Source organism: Schistocerca serialis, chromosome 8 (assembly GCF_023864345.2).
Source record: "Schistocerca serialis cubense isolate TAMUIC-IGC-003099 chromosome 8, iqSchSeri2.2, whole genome shotgun sequence".
In the NCBI taxonomy this organism is placed as follows: Eukaryota; Metazoa; Arthropoda; class Insecta; order Orthoptera; family Acrididae; genus Schistocerca; species Schistocerca serialis.
In genome coordinates, this window is record NC_064645.1 from 83,513,386 (window position 1) to 83,536,374 (window position 22,989).

The 22,989-nt window shown below is 36.5% G+C and overlaps 1 protein-coding gene across 1 annotated transcript in view; it reads left to right on the top strand.

Annotated features, from left to right (window-relative positions):
• Nucleotides 1-22,989, top strand: part of LOC126416835 (glutamate receptor 1-like) — a 170,188-nt gene that overhangs the window by 24,152 nt on the left and 123,047 nt on the right. The window contains exon 2 of the mRNA XM_050084718.1: nt 7,159-7,265. Within this exon, the coding sequence (XP_049940675.1) occupies nt 7,159-7,265 (107 nt within the window). The remainder of the gene's footprint in view (nt 1-7,158; nt 7,266-22,989) is intronic.

Consider the following 22,989-nt stretch of genomic DNA (forward strand, 5'->3'; position numbering starts at 1 on the left):
ACTATGTAAATTGTTTACTTTTGCTTTAAATGCAAACATTTTAGGTTAGGCTTTACCGTGACTGTTATTGACATTAAATGAAACAACAAGTTTACTGTTACCAGTCACCATTTTATTTATTTCCATGACATGTTTCAAAGGTTTAAACATCCATCATTGGGTGGATTTACATTAGTTAGTATGACATTTGTGTGTGTGTTGTGTTACGATTTTTGGAGGAACTAGTGGCACTGCCTCCATTGGTCACAGGTTCCTTTCGCTGTCATAACACATCACATATATACTGTTACATTTGTAAACAAATGTTTACAAATGTGACAGTATACATGTGATTTGTTACGACAGCGAAAGGAACCTGTGACCACTATGTGACCACTGTGTGTAAACAAATGTTTACAAATGTGACAGTATACATGTGATGTGTTACAACAGTAAAAGGAACCTGTGACCACTGGAGGCAGCACCACAATTTCCTCCAAAAAATTGTAACACAACACACACACAAATGTCATACTAACTAATGTAAATCCACCTGATGATGGAGGCTTAAACCTTTGAAACGCGTTATGGAAATAAATAAAATGGTAACTGGTAACAGTAAACTTGTTGCTTCATTTAATGGTTACTATTGCTCACTTACCTTTCACCCTACCTTACCTTTTACTATATCTCTTACCTTACTTTTTGGTTCACTTTACACTTTACGTTATCTAACATTTTATCTTACCTTACCTTTTATGTTACTGTAACTTTTACTTTATCTTCTGCCTTTTATTTTACCATTCCTAAGTACTCAGGGATGGTTCTATCTGGCAGTACTGTTCTCACTGCCCTGGTGCCAGGAGCTTGTGCCTTCTGCAGTTATGTTTGCCAACTTAACAGGACCTGTGAGAAATTCTCTACAAGGACAACTACTCAGAGAGAAAAGTAAAGTAGTGGGCAATGGAAAGAATAAAGATGGAACAAGACATCAAATGTAATGTTTGGCTTCTGATGCTGCAATAAAAAAAAATGGTGGATGGAAGAGACAGACAGCACCATGAATGGGCTCTTAGACACTGCCTGACTCCCCCCCCCCCCCCCCCCCCCCACCCAACTACATCCCAGGCCAGGATCACATTTCCAGAGATATACAGTTGGTCTGAAATATTCGTTAGGCAAAGAAGGAGCACAGTCCATAGAGAAATCTGGACTTTTCCTGAACACAGAAAGTAGGGAACTTGTCAAAATATTTTTTCAAGACAATGAAGCAATGATGTTACTGACAAGTTTCACCACAATGTGAGCTGATTTTTGGGTAACTATCATGATGTTGGATAGGTTGTAGCCATGTGGTAAGAACTCGAGAAAGTATGGTGAAGCAATGTAGTATGCCAAGAACTATTACAAAGCTGGTAAGAGGTGGCTTTGTATGAGTGGTGGTGTCTCAGACTGTGTTTTTGTATGAAACTGTATGTGACACGGTTCAATCTTAGGTTTAATGTTCAAAAGGTTAATTGATATGGTAGAGAATTAATACTTTCATTTGATATTATCTGTTTGGTTATCCCTGGTGAAATTCTCCTATGCATCCTTCTTAAAATTACCTTTGCTCTTTTATGAGAAAAATGTACTCTCAAAGGAAGAGGTCCTTGTGAAAAAATCATGTTTATACCATTTTCTGTGTGACTATCATCCAGCATTTTATATTTCAGTGGCAACCACCAGGTATGTCATGTGCATAACATGCAGGCAGCATATTTATAGCATATATGAGTAACCAGTAACAATTTTGTTTTGGTTTACTTTTTTGAAACACCAGCTAATTTAAACATCCACTGTTAGATGTCTTGGATACTTGTTTCAAAACACATTGTACATTGATTTACATGTGACCTGTCCCATGATCAATTGAAATTCAGTTTGAAATCATTATTTTTTGTTTATGATAGGGTAAACCACCTGTAAATCAACACATCATGTTGTGGGAACATTGTACTGACAAAAATCATCACTGGCAGTCAACCAGGACCTTGCACAAAACCCTCTGACTCTTGTTCACCTTATAAATGTGTTGCATTTGGATGTTCCTGAAGTGTACACTCCTTTTGTTAGTAAAAGTACACTACATTGTATCAGTGTTGTGTGATTATTCATTATAACTGCATAACATTGTAGTACTACCATCTGATTCATTCGTCCCAGGGCAACACACATACAAATAAATCAAGTACAGTGTGTTCTGATAAAATCATGTGAACCATATGATGACAAACGTGCAAATTTGAAACCAGTAATGGTGATTTTTCATTAAGGTAAACCAAAACTAAATTGTGGTTGGTTGCTTCTGTACATTATAAACACTCTGTGACACACAACAGCACTGGCTCTTCAAAAATGTCATTATTTGACAAAATAATGACCAGCTTGTCTATGATGAACTTGGTGTTGCATTTGTTGACCCAAATAAATTTCTCAACAACAAATGTCTGGGTAGGGATGGCCTGCACCTAAACAGACTAGGTGCAATGACTTTCAGCAAAATGCTCCTGGACTTATGTAAAATTATAAAAAATAAGGGAAACTAATACGGTCTGCATGGGGTGACTATCCAAGAATCCCATAAGCAAACAAAAAACGCGAGTGTAATCATAATAAGGAAGCAGTTGAACCAACACAGAACAACATTAAAACAAAAAAAAGTGGGAATGCAAATAGTTTTGGCAAAAATTACTTAACAGTTGTTCACCAAACTATATGTTCCCTAGCAAATAAGACCCAACAGCTAGAAGTGGAGCTGGAGTCTATAGAGTGCTCAGTTGTTTGTCTCACTGAGCATTGGTGCAATGAGGCTGAAATTAGTCAATTAGTCTTGCAGTCTTATAATTTAGTATGTGTGTACTGTAGGACTTCTATGAGGTGTGGAGGGTGTTGTATTTATGTAAAACAAAATTATCAGTATAAGACCAGAAGTGATTTAGGTGTAATCAGTGAAGAGCAGCATTTTGAACTGGTGGCAGTTGAAATCAGGGACCAATACAGGTGTAGGAATTTGATTATCTTATGTATATACAGATCTCTTAGTGGAGACTTCAACATCTTTTTCTCCAAACTTAATCATGTTCTTGATAAGATATCCACTCCAAAGAACCACATTCTCATATGTGGAGACCTAAATGTAGATAAACTGAATCCTGATTCTACATGGGACTCATTACAAAGTCTTGCTCAAAGTTTCAATCTAGTTCCAATGGTTAACAGTGCAACCAGAATAACAAAATACTCAAAGACACCTGTTGATCGGGTATTAACAGGTTTAGGCAAAGAAAACTGTGAGGTGGTGGTAGCAGAGCTAGGATTACTTGATCACTCAGATCACATCATTAATATAAAAGTGGCTCCAGAAGAAACAAAGAAAATGCATATTTACAGACGAATTTTTTCTAAACAAAATAAACATGAGTTTGCCAAACAGATAGCAGGACAAACATGGGACTCAGTATATTCAGAGGTAGATGCAAATGAAAAATTCAAAAATTTCATGACATTGTTTAAATTAAATTTTGAAGAAACATTTCCTAAAGTATTATGTCCATTATCAACAGCAGGAAAAAACAAGTGGATCATAAAAGGCATCAAAAAATCGTCTGAAACACTAAAGTACCTGAGCTCCATTAAACACAGCCAAACTAATCCTGCTTTCTCACTCTTTAGTAAAAGATATAGGAAAACATATAGGAAAATATTGCTTACAGCAAAGAGAGCTCATAACTCCAAACTGGTGCTCTCTGCTGAAAACAACAATAAGGCAGTATGGAAGATTGTGAAGCAGGAAACTGGTACCAGGAAAATGAATCTGTCAAACTTGAAAATCGAAGAGGAAGGGACTCTAATAAAAGACCCAATATATTTGGCAAACTATATAAATGATTACTTTAGTAGCATAGGAATAAAATTACAGGAAAATTTTCTAACAGCCCCTCAGGCCAAAAAGCCAAATAATGGTGTATCACACTCAATGGTGTTATTCCCTACAACACAGGAAGAAGTCTATAAATCAGTCAGCAAACTGAAAAACAAAAACTCAGCTGGTCTGGATGAAGTCCCCATTTTTATAATTAAGGACTGTATCAAGAGCCTACTTCCACCTTTACTTGATATTATAAATCAATCTTTCAAGCAGGGCTACTTTCCAGACTATTTAAAATATGCTAAATTACTACCTCTCTTCAAAAAAGGTGATGCAGGAAAAACTGAAAATTATAGGCCAATTTCTCTACTCTATGTTTTGAAAAATATTAGAAACTATTATGAAAGATAGCTAATGCATTACTTAAATAAATACAGCTTACTGTCTGTTGGCCAGTTTGGATTTAGATCAGGAAAAAGCACAGAATCAGCAACAGCACACCTCACATTCTAGAAGCATTAGGTAAAGGGAACTACACAACAGGTATATTTCTTGATCTAACCAAAGCGTTTGATACAGTAGACCACAACATATTGTTAAATAAGTTAGATGAACTGGGAATAAGGGAGCTTGTGAAAAAGTGGTTCCAGTCATATCTAAAAATAGAAGACAGATAACTGAAATCTAACATTTTTCAAGTTGCTCAAACTACATTGTAAAGTATACTTCAGACCCAAATTATGTAAATATAGGTGTCCCACAGGGTAGTGTCCTTGGCCCACTACTATTCCTCATTTACATAAATCACTTCCCACAGAGCACCAAGCATGGACAAACAATATTGTTTGCAGATGACTCAACTGTTCTAATCAGTGAAAAATCACCAGATGCACTGAAAGAAAAACCTGAACAAACACTAAACAGTGTACGTGAGTGGGCATCCAATAATAAACTAACACTGAATTAAAAAAAAAAACAAATGCTGTTAACTTCTATGTCTGCAAAAAACCACACTATAACAACTTTAAGTTAAACGATGAAACTATAGAATGTGTAGACTACACAAAATTTCTTGGTATGCATGTTGAGAGTCAGTTAAAGTGGGAAGAACATATTAAAATACTTAGTAACAGAATCGCTACAGCATGCTATACTCTTGGAATTCTGATTGCAGTGTGTGTTACTACATGTGTCGGATCTGTATATTTTTCTTATATCCACTCTGTTATTACCTATGGAATAATATTTTGGGGAGTCAACAGTAAAAATATTCAAACAGTTTTCAAATTACAGAAAAAGCAATTCGTATAATAACCAAGAGTGGCAGTAGGGCTCACTGCCTTCAACATTTCCAAAAGCTGGAAATCCTAACTGTCCCCTGTGAATACATTTTTCAAAGTATTATGTATGTAATAATAATAATAATAATAATAATAATAATAATAATAATAATAATAATAATATTGACTGCTATATGAAAAATTCCTTAGAACACAGCTATGAAACTAGAAACCAATACAATCTGCATCTAGAGAGGAAAAATAAAGTTAAAACTCAGCAGAGCTTGTTGTACAATGCCGTTAAATTATATAATAAATTACCCCAAAATATAAAAGATATTGAAACAATTGAACAGTTCAAAACAAAAAAAAAAAAAAAAAAAAAATTTATTAAATAAAAATTATTACGCAGTAACAGACTATCTGAATTAAAATATGTAGTGTAATTAAAGTAGCCTGCATTGTAATACATGAGGAAATAATTATAATATGAAATCCAGAATTGTACAGTACCATAAGAAAATTAGATAAGGATATAAAACAAATGTAAGATACCTCAAAAATGTGTGTAAATATTAATTTTATGTGTATAAATTGTAGGCATTTTATATTGTATATGATTTTGCTGATGAAATCCACACAATGTAAATTGTTACATGGATTAATAAAGAAATCAATCAATCAATCAATCAATCAGGTTAAAAGCAAACTTTCACAAAAAGCATATGGTGTCAATAGACAGCATCCTGTTGCAAAGCATGCATTAATCATGACTGTGATGTAATGTGTACTGTTTTGATTCTCACTCCCAATGTCAGTTCCTCAGAACTTTTAAAAGAGACTTGTGTTACAGCATGTGCTTAGTTCTCAGTACCTAACTGGCCACATGTAATTTTTTGGTCTTATTCTCCTTTTCTTATCTTAGTGTTTCAATATCTTTTCTTTTCATATCAATATTTTAAATTCTCTATCTCTCTCTTTCCCACACTAGATTTGACTCTCTTTTTGCCTCATTTATGATATATTTCCACTCATCTCTGATTTGCCTTGTATGCTTTCTGCTACTTCTAAAGCCTTAGCAAACCTTCTGCAATACCAAGTCATTTCCTTCCATATTTCTTGTCTGGTAAGCTGCCACTTTTCCTCCAAACTTAGGCTCTGTACTGCCAGAAGAATTAGCACCTGGTATTTTGCATACATATTTTATTATATTTTAACATAATACTACTTGGTGAGTAGATGTACCTTCTATATTATTAACATTTTCACTTATTGCTTACTTCATATATGTGTCAGTGTATATATGGGTGTATAAACCAGTGGCAACAGTGCCTTACAGCAAGATGTACTATCTCTCCTTGCTCCCTCATCTGTCTCTCTGTTTTGAAGATGACGTTTAGAATCAGTCAACCCATGCAAATATCTAGGTGTAACGATCACACAGGCTGAGCTGTAGGTAAGGCAGGTGGAAGGCTATGGTTCATTAGGAGGATAATGGAAAACTCAGTTAGCCTACAAAGGAGACTGCTTATAGATCACTCGTGTGTCCTATGTTAGAATATTGCCCGAAGAGTGGCACAAATGGTCACGGGTTTGTTTGACTGACAGGAGAGCATAATGGGAAGTAATGAAGAAAATGAATTGATAGACACTTGAAGACAGATTCAAATTATGCCTCAAAAGTCTAACAAATTTCAAGAAACTGTATTAAGTGAAAAATCTAGAGATAATGTGAATCCTACGTTTCCTTGCTGTAGGGACCACGAAGACAAAATGAGACTAATTATGGCACCCAAAGCAGTCAAACTTCCTGCACACCATACACAACTGAAATGAGAAAAAACCATAACATATGGTACCATGCTAAGTATCCTCACTTTACAGTGATTTGCAGAGTATGTGTATAAATGTAAATGCAGAAATTAAACTTGATCATCGTCACAGTTCCAAGACAGCTCTCAATAATGAAATCATACATTTTATTCTTAGGTGAATAACTTTTATATCCAAGTTGGACATGAAAATGGAAAGGAAGCAGTCACAGGTGGATTTTTTGGGAACTTGTTCAGAACTCTGATTGAGCTTACAAATTCCACGTAAGTAGTAAAGTATCTATAATATGAATCTGTAGTGAAAATGAACTTTTGTATTTTCTATGTGGAATGACAATAAGTTGGAAAAGGCTTGTTCTATGCAAAGAAGCCAGTAACATAAATATCCTTAAATGGAATGTAGGACTAAGATTTACATGGTCAAGGTATTTGTTTTTGCTGACAAACTGAAGCATCAATTTTTGTTTTATAGACTTAATTTTCTGTAGTAATAAAGTGAATGAAAATTCTGTTCTTCATTCATTTTAGAGTTTTGACTAGTGTGGATGACATTAGCTTATTGTGCAGTAGGCCTTTCCAGATATTATATTACTGAGGACTAAGGAATATGCAACCACTTTTTGATGAATCTCTAAGAGCTTTTTTCTTTCCTTTTTCAAGGGTTTAATTGATTTTTCAAGTGTTTAATGGATTACATTCAACAGATGATCTATGATCAGAATTTGAACATTGTTAGACTTTAGAAGTACTCTGCATCATGAAAATTAAAATATACAGAACTAAAGTGTGGTAGCCATATAGTATGAACTCAGTATGTTGATAGGTTTTTCACTTTGAAGCCAAATGTAAAATCACCTGACATCTTGGTTTAAAGATTGCATGCAGAAAGAAGAAAATATTTTTATTCTAAATTTATTTTATCCAAGCAATGGCAAAATGTAAATGAAATGATGTCAAATCTAAGGAAAGCTCATTAAACCCAGCCTGTTTTAAATGATATGAGTAATTTCCTTTGTTCCAGTATAATAGTCTGATGATGATGATATATTTGTGTGGAACATGACAACTAAGTCTTAAGTGTCTACAATTACTCTTATGAGGTGAGTGTGATTAAAAGAAACGAAATGATAAACTGGAAAATGGTCAGTAAGAATTAAAATATGCTAGTTCGATAAATACCAGAAGCTTAAAATGTCCCCTCCCATGCACATACTCACACTGTGAAATCAATTTATTTTTTTAATTCTAAGACTTTCAATAAAAATAGAAATGTACAAAGAACAATCTAAAGTAGAACAGTAGAAAATGACACTAGCTTATCACTGGACTAAAAAGGATGAGCCAAACAGTCTGTGTAACAGTAAAAGCTACAGCATATGATCTTAGACAAGAGTTTAGGCAATACATAAAGTTATATAAATTTTATCCAACTTATCTTGCATATAAGCAAAACTGAAAGAAGATCAACACAAAGTCGCAGTTGCTCTTTTGTCAGAATATAAATATCAGTCAATTAAAATTCTACATACCAAAATGCATACAACACAGGCAGTACAAATGGATGGATCCTCTTGCTGGAGCAAGAAGCTTTGTGTAGGAGACTATGTGCTATATGTAAATCATTGAGTGCGGCTTGATCTTATTTCTGTAACCAGAAGCAGAAATGCCATGGACAGATACTTAGTTTCACCATCAACAGTTTCACATCCCTCACTCTGGTCTTTCTTCTCCCCAATGATGCATGACCTTCTGGCTCAATAGTGAGTTTATGTCTGCAAGAGACATTGTTTAATCTGCGACTACAACAGTTGTCCGTGGCTGCTATGTCAGTTTGCTCATTTTGCTTTATTCTCACATATGCTGATACCCTGTAGCATTCTGTCTGCTTCCAATGTATTGTAAAATGTATAATTTTTTCTCTTGGGTGCAATTGTTGAAGGGCAAAAAGAGTAATCAGGAACTGGAGCATATGAGAAACAGTATTCCTTGGTCTTGTCTTGGTTGCTCCCTACACCATTGCCTTCAGAATTAGATACAAGTCAGTGTATTATACTGTAGACATACATGTCAGGTGGTTCCTGAAGAGAGTATCACGGAAAATGATTGCATAGCCTAAGAAATCTCCTCATGTTGACATGTTTGTATACACAATGTTAAAATTGTGGTGCTCAGCTAATACAGGAGCCCCTTAAAGAACAAATGGTGTAACTCACATCATCTTTATTTTGAGATATTTAATGTTTTATTAGAATTGTTATACAAAAATCCATGTTGTACTTTTTTGTGTTTTTTATCTTAAATGTCCACAATAAACTTATTTTTAACTTAAATTTACATTTTTTTGAAAATTTACCATGTTTTTGTCTGTGTACAAATGTCTGAATGTAGTTATACCACTTGTGTTGTAACCAGATGGAAGATTTTGTTGACAACAGAAACATTAATGATAGTAAAAAAATACTGTATTGATAAATTAAACACACTCAGTTAACATTACTTTCTACTCATCATCATTGCTTTTGTTTGACAATATCATGAATATAAAGGATAATTGTTACTTACTATATAGCAGAGATGCAGAGAGGCACAACAAAAAGACTGTCAAACAAGTAAGCTTTCAGTCAAAAAGGCCTTTATGGGAATTATTAGACAAAACACACACACACACACACACACATACACACACACACACACACACACACACACACACACAAGCACACATGCAAATGCGTATCGCATACATGTGAACACAGTCTCTGGCTGCCGAGGCCAGACTGTGAGCAGCTGCGCATAATGGGAGAAGCAATCTGAGGGTGGAGGTAAGGAGGAAGCTGGGGCAGGTAGGGGGATGGACAGAAGGGTTAGGGTGGGGGACAGTAAAGTGATGTTTGTGAGAGCATACAGGAATGAAGTGGAGAGAGGGTAGGCAACTCAACATTTCTGCTATATGGTGAGTAGCAACTATCCTTTTCATAATATTGTCATTACTTCATCCTGGATTTTTCTCTGTTTGATTCTACTTTTATCTGAGTTGTGTAGTGGGCCCAAGTCAATGGCATTCTCACTGGAAACAAGGTTCTCGTAGTAATGAACCAGGGGGATGTCTGCCGAAAGGTCTACCATGTCATTTTTTTTCCCTTTGTGACAGGGTGCAGATCTCTGTACGGCTTCCCCTGATTGATGTTACAAATATTGACAGGTTTCTCTTCTTTAGATCCTGGCATAAAGCTACAAAAAACTTATAAAATGGCATGTATTGTGAAAGAGTGTCCTTAAAAAGGATCGTGAATAGTTCACTCTTCTGGTGCTGGACCGCCTGCAAGTTTAAGCGTGACACAGGATACTCCTCACTGCCTTTCTTCCTTTTGGTAATTTTTTTAGTAGGCTCTCAACAGACAAAAAGTCTTTGTTGGACATAACAGTTGGGTGTTGTGTGATGTCCTTAGGTTAGTTGGGTTTAAGTAGTTCTAAGTTCTAGGGGACTGATGACCATAGATGTTAAGTCCCATAGTGCTCAGAGCCATTTGAACCATTTTTTTGACATAACAGTGTTTGGATTATGCCTTCATCTGTAGTTTGAGTGCTAAGAGGGGAATGATGAGATGTGCTCCCTTACTAGTACCATTTTTTATTCAGGGGTTTTGTTTGCAGGAACTTTCTTGCCTCATTTGTCATCACCTGTGGCTCTGCAAAGTTTAGTTTCTTAAGGGCTCAGGTCATTCTACTATCAGATATTTTATAAGTTTCCAAGAAATCATTCTTTTACATACAATTTCACTTTTATCATCAATAGTAAAATAAAATCCATTAGTAGTACATTTTTCCCTTTTGGCATTAACTGCTGGTCAAATAAATTGTGGTGCTTCTTGTTTTACCACGCCACATGTCTGTGCATTTTGAGCAGAATAAGTTCCAATTTTTTAAAAAGACTCAAACATACTTCATTGTGGTTGCTCTTAAATTCTATTAAAACATTTTTTACAGCAGCAATTGGAAATACTAAATTCTTTTCCTGCAACAGTTTTTGCTTTTCCTGTGATGAAAGATTTCCCTGCATTATATTTTCTCTTTCCTTCAGCATGTTTACACTCATTTATTTTTCTTTTTTGGCATCTCTTTGGTCAACCCTCTACAACTGCTTCTGCTTCATCACCATCACTTTGATTGAATTTGTCATCCTCTGAAACAAAAAATTGCTATAGGTAAATCCTGTAAAATTACAGAACATTCATATCAGTCACTGATTTTCATAAAGGTACAGGAAATAGACATACAGGTTCTATTGTAGTTTATGTTTACCTTTACTTACTGTTATGGACTCAGACACCCAGAAGTACAACCTGTTCTATACACCCTAGGCATAAATGTTGACAGGACTAGTGGTGTAACCACATTTTTAGTTTATGCTGTGCACACATTTACTTTCTAACCATATAACATGTTTTGGCTCTTAATTTATACTTAATATACAAAACTATGATGTAATGAAAGCTTGTAAAGACATTAAACTTTAAATAGTTAAGAGTAATTACTCAAAAAATAAAAGAAAACCATCTCTTGCCTGCAGCACTGGATAGGTCTGAGTCTGATGATAAATACACAACAAACGTACTCAGTGTGTCAACACAACTGGGTTACAGTGACATATCTAGTGGTGTAACTCCCAATTGGACCACTTGTGCTGCTACCTGTGCAGTTGGTAGGTGACTACAACTCACACCATTTGTGCAGTTAACAAAATAATTTTTTCTACACATGATCCTGTCACTAACTAAAAAAGAAATGTGGAGTTGTGCCACTTGTGCTTTAAAGCACTCTTGTTACAAAACAAGTAGCTGTAAATCATATTTGAACTGTTTAATTTTCTTGAATTGGTCATACTTTAAATAATTATGGATCTATTAAGAATTCACTCCAACTTTGGCAACATTCAAATATTGCGCAAGTGTGTGTGACCTGTACCGAATAGTGCTGTCAGGGCACATGTAACATATGCAAAAAAGAGCAGCACAAATGGTCATAAGTTTGTTTAACTAATGGGAAAGTGTCACAGAAGTGCTGAAAGAAACTAACTGGCCATCTCTTAAAGACAAAAGCAAGCTGTCCCATGAACATCTACTAAGTAAGTTTAAAAAACCAACTTTTAGTGATGAATCTAGGGATATACTGCAACCTTCTGCATATTGCTACTGTAGAGAGTGCGAAGACAAGATTAGACTAATTACAATGTGTACAGAGGCATTTAAGAAATCATTCTTCCCACATTCCATATGTGAATGGAATGGGGAAAGTCCTAATAACTCGTACTGTGGGAAGAACCCTCTGCCATGCACTTCTCAGTGATTTGCAGAGATTTGATGCAGTTGTATAAAACATTAATATTTGCTTGACCCATTTTTAAATGATGGTTCTTTGCTCACATCTCAAATTGTCTTGTTGCTCACAAATGTTTACTGAAAAGGTGATCCATGGGTAGGCAAGCAACAGTGTTGTTTGCAGGCCACAGAAGTACAGAATGCAATCTGTATGCTTGTCATACCATAAGTAGTTGTTGTCTGGGCTGAAGTACTGGCTCCCCATGCACAGTGCAGAGGCTTTCGGTCTTATTCTAAATGCCCAAATGACAAATTTAACTCTCTCATGAAACTTCCTGGCAGATTAAAACTGTGCGCCGGACTGAGACTCGAACTTGGGATCTTTGCATTTCATGGGCATGTGCTCTACCATCTGAGCTACCCAAGCACATCTCATGCCCCATCCTCACAGCTTTACTTCTGCCAGTACCTTGTCTCCTACCTTCCAAACTTTGCAGAAGCTATTCTGCGAAACTTGCAGAGCTGCAGAGTGAAAATCTCATTCTGGAAACATCCCCCAGTCTGTGGCTAAGCCATGTCTCCGCAATATCCTTTCTTTCAGGAGTGCTAGTTCTGCAAGTTTCGCAGAAGAGCTTCTGCAAAGTTTGGAAGGTAGGAGACGAGGTAGTGGCAGAAGTAAAGCTGTGAGGATGGGTGCGTGAGTCATACTTGGGTAGCTCAGATGGTAGAGCACTTGCCTGCAAAAGAGCAAATGTCCCGAGTTCGAGTCTCGGTCCAGCACACAGTTTTAATCTGCCAGGAAGTTTCATATCAGCACACACTTGTTACAGAGTGAAAATCTCATTGTGTTAATTCTCTCATGTTGGTCTGTATCCAATATGTTATATGATGATTTGGCTGATCCCTGCAATATGAATTTATAATGAAGCTAGGACTGCACAGAAGCTCTATAAAACAGAATCAGGCAGGCTTGGTTTGTCCCCATGTCCAATGTGTAGTTAATGAATCTGAGGGATTGTGTTATCATATCCTTCAGGTCTCAAAGCCATGTAAGTTTCTGATCAAAAGTGAAGCCTCGAAACCTCACTGACTCTAAAATTTAGTACTGTGTCCCTCAATTTTAATTCAGGAAGATTAAGAGCATGGTGATAACATAGATTTCTCTGTTAGTTTTTAGTTTTCATTCCTCCAGTCTCTTAACAGTCATCTGTCAGAATGTCTCTCCTGCAAGACTTGAAGATGAACTAAAAAGTGAAAAGTCATTGACAAATAAAGAGCAACTCAGTGTAGACATAGTATTATTAATAGTTGTTACAAATACATAAACAACTACCTTGAGGGGCACCCTCCTCTTGTATAAAATGACCTGATAGCACATCACTGGCTCAATATCTTAAATATCATGGGGAGAAGAATGACCTTAACAAAACAGGAAGACATCTCCAGGACCCCAATGGTGGAACTGTCTGATGTTGCCTTCAAGTCCAAGTAGTGCCAAAAGTCTTCTCTAAGTTGAAAAATTACCTGTTAGCTGTTAATTGCATAGGAAGAACCACTGCATAGCTTTCTTCATAGGGAAAGGTTATGAACACTGAACAATAGCTCTTGAACTCACACTGAAGGTGATTAGAGAGCTGCCTGAATTCTATGATCCAAATAAGCAGCAACTGACAGCCTGGTCCAAGGCCTTCTCCACACAGCTTGTGAGGCTAACACTAAGTCTGTTACTTGGGCATATGCAATTCTTCCATGGCTTAAATGAGGAATTAAAATAGATTCATTTCACAAGTCAGGAAATTACCTAGCTTTTTATATCCAGTTAAAAATTTTAAGGAGGATTCCCTTGCCAATCCCAGTGAGGAACTGCAACAAACCTGGTGCTGTGCCAGTTGCTGCAGCCAGTGCTGGATCCATCTTATACATACACAAGGGACAGTTGTAAATTTACAATGTTCTTCCCTGTCAATTAAACCAAAAATAAACTATTTTAATAATAATACCAATTTCCTTATCAATCTTGATAGTTGTTAGTGTTTCATTGTGTAAGAGAGATATTATCACAGCAGCAAGTGGGTAAAGTGTTGGATTCTTTGTTTGGCATGATGTGGAAAAATTGTTTAGGGGCAAGATAAAACTTATATTTTATTAACACATGAAGATATTTTACATATAGGCTATGCTGTTGGTCTCATTGTCAATCAACACCCACAGAATATTTCACAGAGGTCTAATGCACTAATCACAAATTGTCCTATGCACACATTTCTCCAACACTCTCCTTGAACAACTATCTTTCAGATACCAAACACAACACTTCACAGGTTAGACAATGTTTCACCAACTTCTGAAACTTGTCTTTATTGAGAGGCTTAGTTATAAAATCTGATAATTCCTTCTCTGCATAGATAATTGATGGTTATGCTTCCCTGCCCCAGATGAACTCTGATAAAGTAATACTTTATGTCAATATGTTTCGGTCTCACACTGGGGGCATTATGGTTGTCAAGCTTAATAGCTCTCATATTATCACAAAATATTACAGCTGGTTTTATTTTTGTAAGACATTCTACTTCACCCATGAGTGTTCTGATACATAAGCTTCTTCAATAGTGGAGGATAATACCATATATTCAGCTTCCACAGTGCTCAAAGCAACTGTCCTCTGTCTCTTACGTGACCAGGATATCAATCCTCCCATTATTTTAAAGCAACTTCCAGGTCTGCTTTCCAGCTCGCTTCCACAGTCTACATCACTGAACTCTTCTAAATTTACATTTCCCTTTTTATAATCTGCAGTTCCCTTTAAATATCTGCACATACTCTTGATTTCCATCCACTGTTTTTCTCTTTGATGATTGCAAAACTTGCTTACAGCATTTGTGGCAAATGCAATGTCTGGTCCGGGAGTCTGGTTCAAGTACAGTAGATTTCCTACAGCTTCCAAATAGGGTACACTTTCCTTACATTTCTTGCCCTCATCAGGTAGTAACAGTTTTGCACTATTTTCCATTGGGGTAGAAATAGGCTTACACTCTTCCATACTGAATTTTTCTATGATTTTTCTTGTATACAGAGATTGATCAATCCATAATTCTTCCCTGTTGGTACTTCTTAGAATCTTCATGCCTAAGTATCAACTAACTTCACCCAAGTGATACATATTAAATTCTGACTGTAACTGTTTTTCTTAAAAAGATCCACTTTATTTTCACTGTTGGTCAAAGTAAAAAACAAGAATCATCTGCTCATATGGCCCTGATTCTAATTTCTTCCTGCTTCTTTTGTAACATATACTTTGATCTGCTTCTGACTGTGGCATGCCTTTGAATCTGTACATGCCTTTCTTGGAACACCAAACTTTTCTTTTCCATTGATAAGGTCTTTTAACTTCATTAGGTAGGATCAAGTATATTTCCCCTCCCAGCTTTCCATTCAGATAGGCTGTTTTCAAGTCCATCTGATGAATTAACGGGCCTTCCCTTACTGCAAGAGTTAAAAGGTATCTTAATGATAAATATTTCACCACTGGTGAGAGGGTCTCATGACAATCTGTCCCTTATTTCTGACAGTATCCTTTAACTACCAATCTGGTTTTGAATTTTAGTATTGAACTCTCAGGATTTTTAATATTTAATACCACCTTGTTCTTAGTGCCTTTTTATTTTCAAGCAAGTCAACCCATTTATATGAATCATTATAAAAAATGATTATGTTTTTTTTTCCATCAACTCTGACCAACTTTGAGCATTGGTACTTGCCAAGGATTAATGTATTGCAGTGGGTTCACTGTTGAAGGTTTGGGCAAGATACATTTTGTAGTCTTGATATCTTTCTGGTTTTATTATACAAGTAGAACACCTTAAATTGACTTCCTCTGTTGAATATTCTTCCTCAATTTCACTATCAGGTAGTGTATCAGTTGGCTCTTCATCCTTATCTTCCCCTGTTTTAGTTTCCATATCTTCTTCAGCATTATTAGTCCTTATATTTTGTTAAATTACTGTATTATTTTGACTTTATTTTATGTTTTTAATCCTCTAAAAACACTAAATCTCTGTTGCTTATTATTTTCTTAGTCACAGGATTACAAAATCTGTATCCTTCTGAATCATCACAGTATCCAACATAATATATTTCTGTAATTTTGTATCCTGTTAACCTCTTAATGGTTTTGGAATATGAACCATGGCTTCATATCCAAAGACTTAAGTGCCTTCGATCCAGTTTCTCATCAGTTCATACTTCAAAAAGTGTCATGTTTCCCAAAGCTTCAGTAGGTGTTAATTAAATACACCACTGTTGACACTGCCTCTGCCCAAAAATACTTAGGTAGTTCAGCATCACTTAGCATACTTCTTTCCTTCTCTGCAACAGTTTTGTTGGCATGTTCACAAACTCCATTCTGTAAGGGATTGTAGTGAATGGCATTCTGATGCCTGATACCCATTTCATTCAACTATTCCTTAAACTGTCTATTTACATATTCTGATCCATTGTCTGATCTAATAATTTTAATTTTCCTCCCCATCTGTCTTTCAACCATTTTGCAATAAATAGCAAATATATCACTCACTTGATCCTTGGTACTTTGAAGTAAGCGTAAATGTATCTTAGAAAAACAACCTATGAATGTCACGAAATAGTAACTACTTCCAAAGGATTTATTCTCCATAGGTTGACAGAGATATATGTGAATGAGTTGCAAGACTTCTGTAGATCTGATTTAAATGATGCTCTGGCCTGCTTCCCTTGCAAACATACCTCACATTTATATTATTCTTTCCAGAGTTTTACATTGCAGTTGCCACATTCTTCAATGAGGCCATACTTTGTCATTTCAAATGTCCAAATCTCCTACACCACAAAAAACTCTTTGCAGTATAAACAGGGTGATTTCCAGTTTCAGCAATATCTTTAACTGTATTTAGTTTGAAAATACATTTTAAATTAGTTGCAGCAGCTACAATATTGGCACAAGAGTCAATTATTTAGGCTCCCTCTACATCAAAGATAACTGTGTTACCCTTCTTTGATATTTCACTTACCAACAGCATATTAGTTGCAATATTCTTCAAATAATGTACATCATGAGCAGTATCAATTTGTTTTTTCCCACTCACTAGCAAATGAAAGTTCACACTTAGACCCATCAACTGTGAAAATTCCAATGTCAGTCCTTGAGTGAATATCATAGAACACTGATGGAGCTTCAACAATATGCAACAATGTTCCTGGATCTAGAAACCATTCTGCATGGTTGTCACTTGCTTCACTAAAAGAATAAAAACAAATGGGTAATTTTCCTTTCAGAACTACTAGAATTAACATGCTTCTTTTCACGAATACTCAAACTTTCGTTGCACTCTGATGAAAAATGTCCAATCCTCTGTCATCTGAAACATTTTATTGGCTTCTTCTTCTTCTTGTATTTATATTATAAAGCCAATGCTATTTCTGTCTTTGGATCATAAGAAACTGGCTCATTTTTCACGCCCTGTAGAATCTTTGCCTTCACACTATCCACTGTCAAGGTATTTCCAAACTTTCCAAACACAGGTGCATATTTCTCTGGTAGTCCAACTAACAACAAAGTGCAAACCTATTCATCTGTAATTCCAAAAGCAATATTCCTCAAATAATTTGAGATTCAAATTATTTTATTCATGTATTCATCCACATTTATTGCACTTGTTCAATCTTGTAGTTATCCGCTCATGGGTTAATCCTACTTTTCTGGTTAAACTTCCATCATCAAATATGTTTTTCAGTTTGCCCCATACCTCCTTTGCTGATGTAGCCTTTTCTATGTGAACATAATTTACTGGACCAATCATAAGGATAATTAGTTTTGACTTTTGATCCTTAGCAGAAAAACGTGATTCTGTAGATTTCAATGTACAATTTATGATGCCCCACAGGTCATTCAAATGCAAATACACCTCAATGGCAAATTTCCAAGTTGCATAGTTCTCACAACCTACGAGCTGCTCTATTTGTGGTACCTGTGTTGTATTCATCTTAACAGTCACTTTTATTCACTGTACAGACAATGCAACTTTATACGAACTTTGGGTACTTTTGCACAAAACACATCACCATGAACCCATAAGCTGTAGGATTCTGAGTTTAGCACAGCAAAATGATGTGGATAAATTGTGTAGAGACAAGGTAAAACTTATATTTTATCAACACATGAACAATAACATACAGGCTATGCACATGATCTTGTTGCCAATCAACAACCACAGAAATTGTTTCACAGAGATCTAATGCACCCAGCACAAAGTGTCCTATGCAAAACTAAACCACTGGAAAAAATACTTTGTTCACATTTCTCTAATGGAAAGGAAAGTTAGATTATTAAATTCCAATGCTTTTATAAGTACTGGGTGATCAAAAAGTCAGTATAAATTTGAAAACTGAATAAATCATGGAATAATGTAGATAGAGAGGTACAAATTGACACACAAGTTTGGAATGACATGGGGTTTTATTAGAACCAAAAAAAAATACAAAAGTTCAAAAAATGTCTGACAGATGGTGCTCCATCTGATCAGAATAGCAATAATTAGCATAACAAAGTAAGACAAAGCAAAGATGATGTTCTTTACAGGAAACGCTCACTCAATATGTCCACCATCATTCATCGACAATAGCTGTAGTTGAGGAATAATGTTGTGAACAGCAGTGTAAAGCATGTTCGGAGTTATGGTGAGGCACTGGCATCGGATGTTGTCTTTCAGCATCCCTAGAGACGTCGGTCAATCACGATACACTTGCGACTTCAGGTAACCCCAAAGCCAATAATCGCATGGACTGAGGTCTGGGGACTTGGGAGGCCAAGCATGACGAAAGTGGCGGTTGAGCACACGATCATCACCAAACGACACACGCAAGAGATCTAACACTCGTCTAGCAATATGGGGTGGAGCGCCATCCTGCATAAACATCGTATGTTCCAGCAGGTGTTTATCAGTCAGGCTGGGGATGATGCGATTCTATAACATATCGGCGTACCTCTCACCCATCACGGTAGCAGCCACAAAACCAGAATCATGCATTTCCATGAAGAAAAAAGGCCCGATAACGGTAGATGTGGCAAATCCAACCCCTACCGTGACTTTCTCATTGTGCAATGGAGTTTCCACTACAGTTCTAGGATTTTCGGTAGAACAAATTCTGTAGTTGTGGGCGTTGACATACCCTCGGAGCGTGAAACGAGCTTCGTTGGTCCAAAACATGTTACTCATCCATTCCTCATCTTTTGCCATCTTTTGAAACGTTCACACTGCAAATGCCCTCCGATTCACTAAATCGCCAGGTAACAGTTCATGATGCCGATGGATTTTGTATGGATAGCATTGGAGTGTACGCCTAAGTGCCAACCAAACAGTAGTGTACAGAATGCCGGTGCAATGTGCAACTGCACGAGCGCTGACTTCCCCATTTCTTCCTGAACTGTCTCAGCAGCATTACGCCTTGTGCTCGGTTGGCCACTACAGGGTCTACCGTCTAAACAACACGTGTCTTCTAACTTCGAAATCATTCTCGCCACAGCTGAATGTGTCAAGGAACCCTTACCCATTCAAATCCCCTTGCTGTGGTGATAGGATCGTAACCCTGAACTAGCACATTACCCATTCTGATAATACAGCTTCACTAAAAGCGCCTTTTCAGGTAACGTCAACATGCTGTGACTGCTGGCGCATCTGATTCTCTCTCTCATTACAGCTCCTTTTATACACGATTGTCATGTGCAGTCACTGACGTTTTGCTGTCCAGCACCATCTGTCAGACATTTTGTGAACTTTGTTTTTTTTTGTTTTTTTTTTCGTTCTAATAAAACCCCATGTCATTCCAAACATGTGTGTCAATTTTTACCTCTCTATCTACATTACTCCGTGTTTTATTAAGTTTTCAAATTTATACTGACTTTTTGATCACCCGGTATATTACTCATCTTTATAGTCCTTGATGTCAAGGTCCAGGTCCTTTCAACAACAAATTTTTTTGAGAAATCCACAAAACACTCAGAAAAATTTCTTCTGAATATCTGTCTAATAATGCAACCTTCACTAATTAACGTCTGTTTCCAAGTAAAACAAGATTTGCACTACCAAACAATTTTTCATAATTTGTTATTACAACATTCTTAACTACACAAAATTTGTTCAAAAATATTATTTTATGTTGTATTTTGATTCCAATACAGCAATTTCTCTAATCAACATATTAAATAACAATAGTTATTATGAAAAGGATCATGGCTAATTGTGACAGTATTTTTTTTGGTGCCTAACTGCAACTCAGCATCTCTGCTATATGGTGAGTAGCAACTATCCTTTTCGTAACAATTACTTTGCTCAAAAAATAAGCTTGTAAAGCAAAGACAGAATTACGTACACAAAGGTATTAAATACTTCAGTTATAGATTGGTGTCAAATTATTAATTAACCCTTGGATATTACTTACATATCAGATTTAATCATTGATGGAATTAAAGTTCCAACTACCCCTCTCAGCATGCACCTAGTATTGTGGCTGGCTGTGACAGTGAAAGTCAAGTTCCCATCTATGACCTGAAATGTGTTTCCTTATTGTACTACATTAAAAGGGCATTTCTGACATCTTAATGGCTTCCCATACAAAGGGTGGTTTATTAGAATGACTGACAAATTTCACAAACTGTGGCATATTTTTGGTCTCCTCAATTTTAAATACAGTGGCTTTTTGGCCTTGCTTCTTGAGAGGCTGTGAGTGCAGGTCATCATCCCCTTCCCACTGAGAAGCATGTGTGAGGCTTGGAGATCACAAGAATAGATTGGAGGCCGAGAATTACACAATTGCAGTGGTCAAGCATGTGTTCTGACCTTATGTTGAGATGACATAGATCTAGGAAGAAGCCCCTAATAGCTCAACCATGCAGGCATGTTGTGACAGAGCACCATAACATATGATGTGCATTAAAATCTCCACAAATGTGAAACAGTTGAGGAAACTATGTGATGAGATTTTTAGCCTGATTGTGCAGAGCTTTATAATGAGGAAATTGTAGGAAGCATATTGTCATACTATCTGGCACATACAGTATTTCAGCAGTTTCTTGCAAACTGGTGTGTATTTGTCATTGATAAATACTGTCACTAGGCCATCATCCGTCTCACCACCAAGTTCTTCCTTTCTGTGCAGGCATCAGTGATTTTGAGGTGAGTCTCCTGGAGAGGTAAACACATCAGCCACCACTGTAGTAAGAGTTTTAGTTCCTCCACAAAAACCCTGAACCCACCAAAGTCTTGTTGCAGCACTGGAAGCATTTATCAGTGAAGTTTCCCTTCTTCTGTGCCCTTATCTTACTACTGAGACTGTAAGCATTCAACCTTTGGAGGCTTAGAGGAGACACTGGTTGGTTCCCTTTCCTAAACTTCTAACCTCACTACTCCTTCAAATGAGCCCTTTTTCATCTAACAGAGCTAGTAATGAACGTTCAGAGTGCTTTGGACACACTTCATTCAGTAAAATGACCACAGGCTTCCAGTTGCATCAAGTGGTTAAAATGCTATGAGCTTCCAGCCAAGTACTCCTTGGCTGTTATTAAGTGAAATAAGTGCTGATGAGCTGTCAGTGCTAACTGACAGCTGTGATGTCCTTGGAGCTCATGGCGTCATCAATCATGAGCATATGCTGAAACCATGTTTGAGGTTGCCACTCCTCGTTTACTGACATATTCTAATTTGTCTAGCAGGATATCATGTTGGACAGTGTGAAATTTTTCAATTAATTTCAACTATTTTGATGATGTGACAACAGACATGTGGTAAATGTTAGTTTCTTTCAGTTTCTCTTCACCAGAGTCAGGAAATATATTGCTTCTCTCATGTATATCCTACAAAGCAACCATGGAGGTAAAAATGATGGAACTGAGCCCAGTCACAACTGGAACAGGTAAAGTGGTACAAAATTTGCCCTACCCCATAAAACACACATGAAAAAAAGGTAATATTGCATTGCCATCCAGTTATGAGCTATTTTGAAAGTTTCAAGTCTGTAGCTCATTGGGAAGCTAGTTTAAAACCAACTAAAAAAATTTTACCAAGCAGACAGACAGAAAAGGAATGTATCCTGTGCCTCATACCAGGCATTAAAGAAAGGTAATAGGAATGAAAGTGAGGTAATATTGCATTGTCATCTAGTCCTGAGCTTTGTCAGGTGCTTCAGGTCTCTAGCTCGCCAGCCCTAAATCGTTTCAGGCAAATGCCAGGATGGTTCCCTTGAAAGGGCACGGCCAATTTCCTTCCCGATCCTTCCCTAACCCGAGCTTGCACTCCATCTCTAATGACCTCGTTGTCAACGGGACGTTAAACACTAACCACCTACCTACCACCTCTAGCTCGCCAGTAGTTTGCTTAAAACTGAAAACTTTGCACTGAACATACAAACAGACAAGAAAGTGACCTAATAAAAATGTGTAAAACTATGCAACTCCCCTCAGGAATGTGAAACACAACTGTGGTTTCAACAAATGCTCAACATTAAGAACCTTCCAAGAAGTTGAAAACAATCATGTTCAATTACTTTTGACACTCAATAACAAAATATTTAACTCTTGGACGTGTTGAACTGACAATTATTAAAATTGTTATATCTACATATGAAAAATTTTTATCACAGGAAAG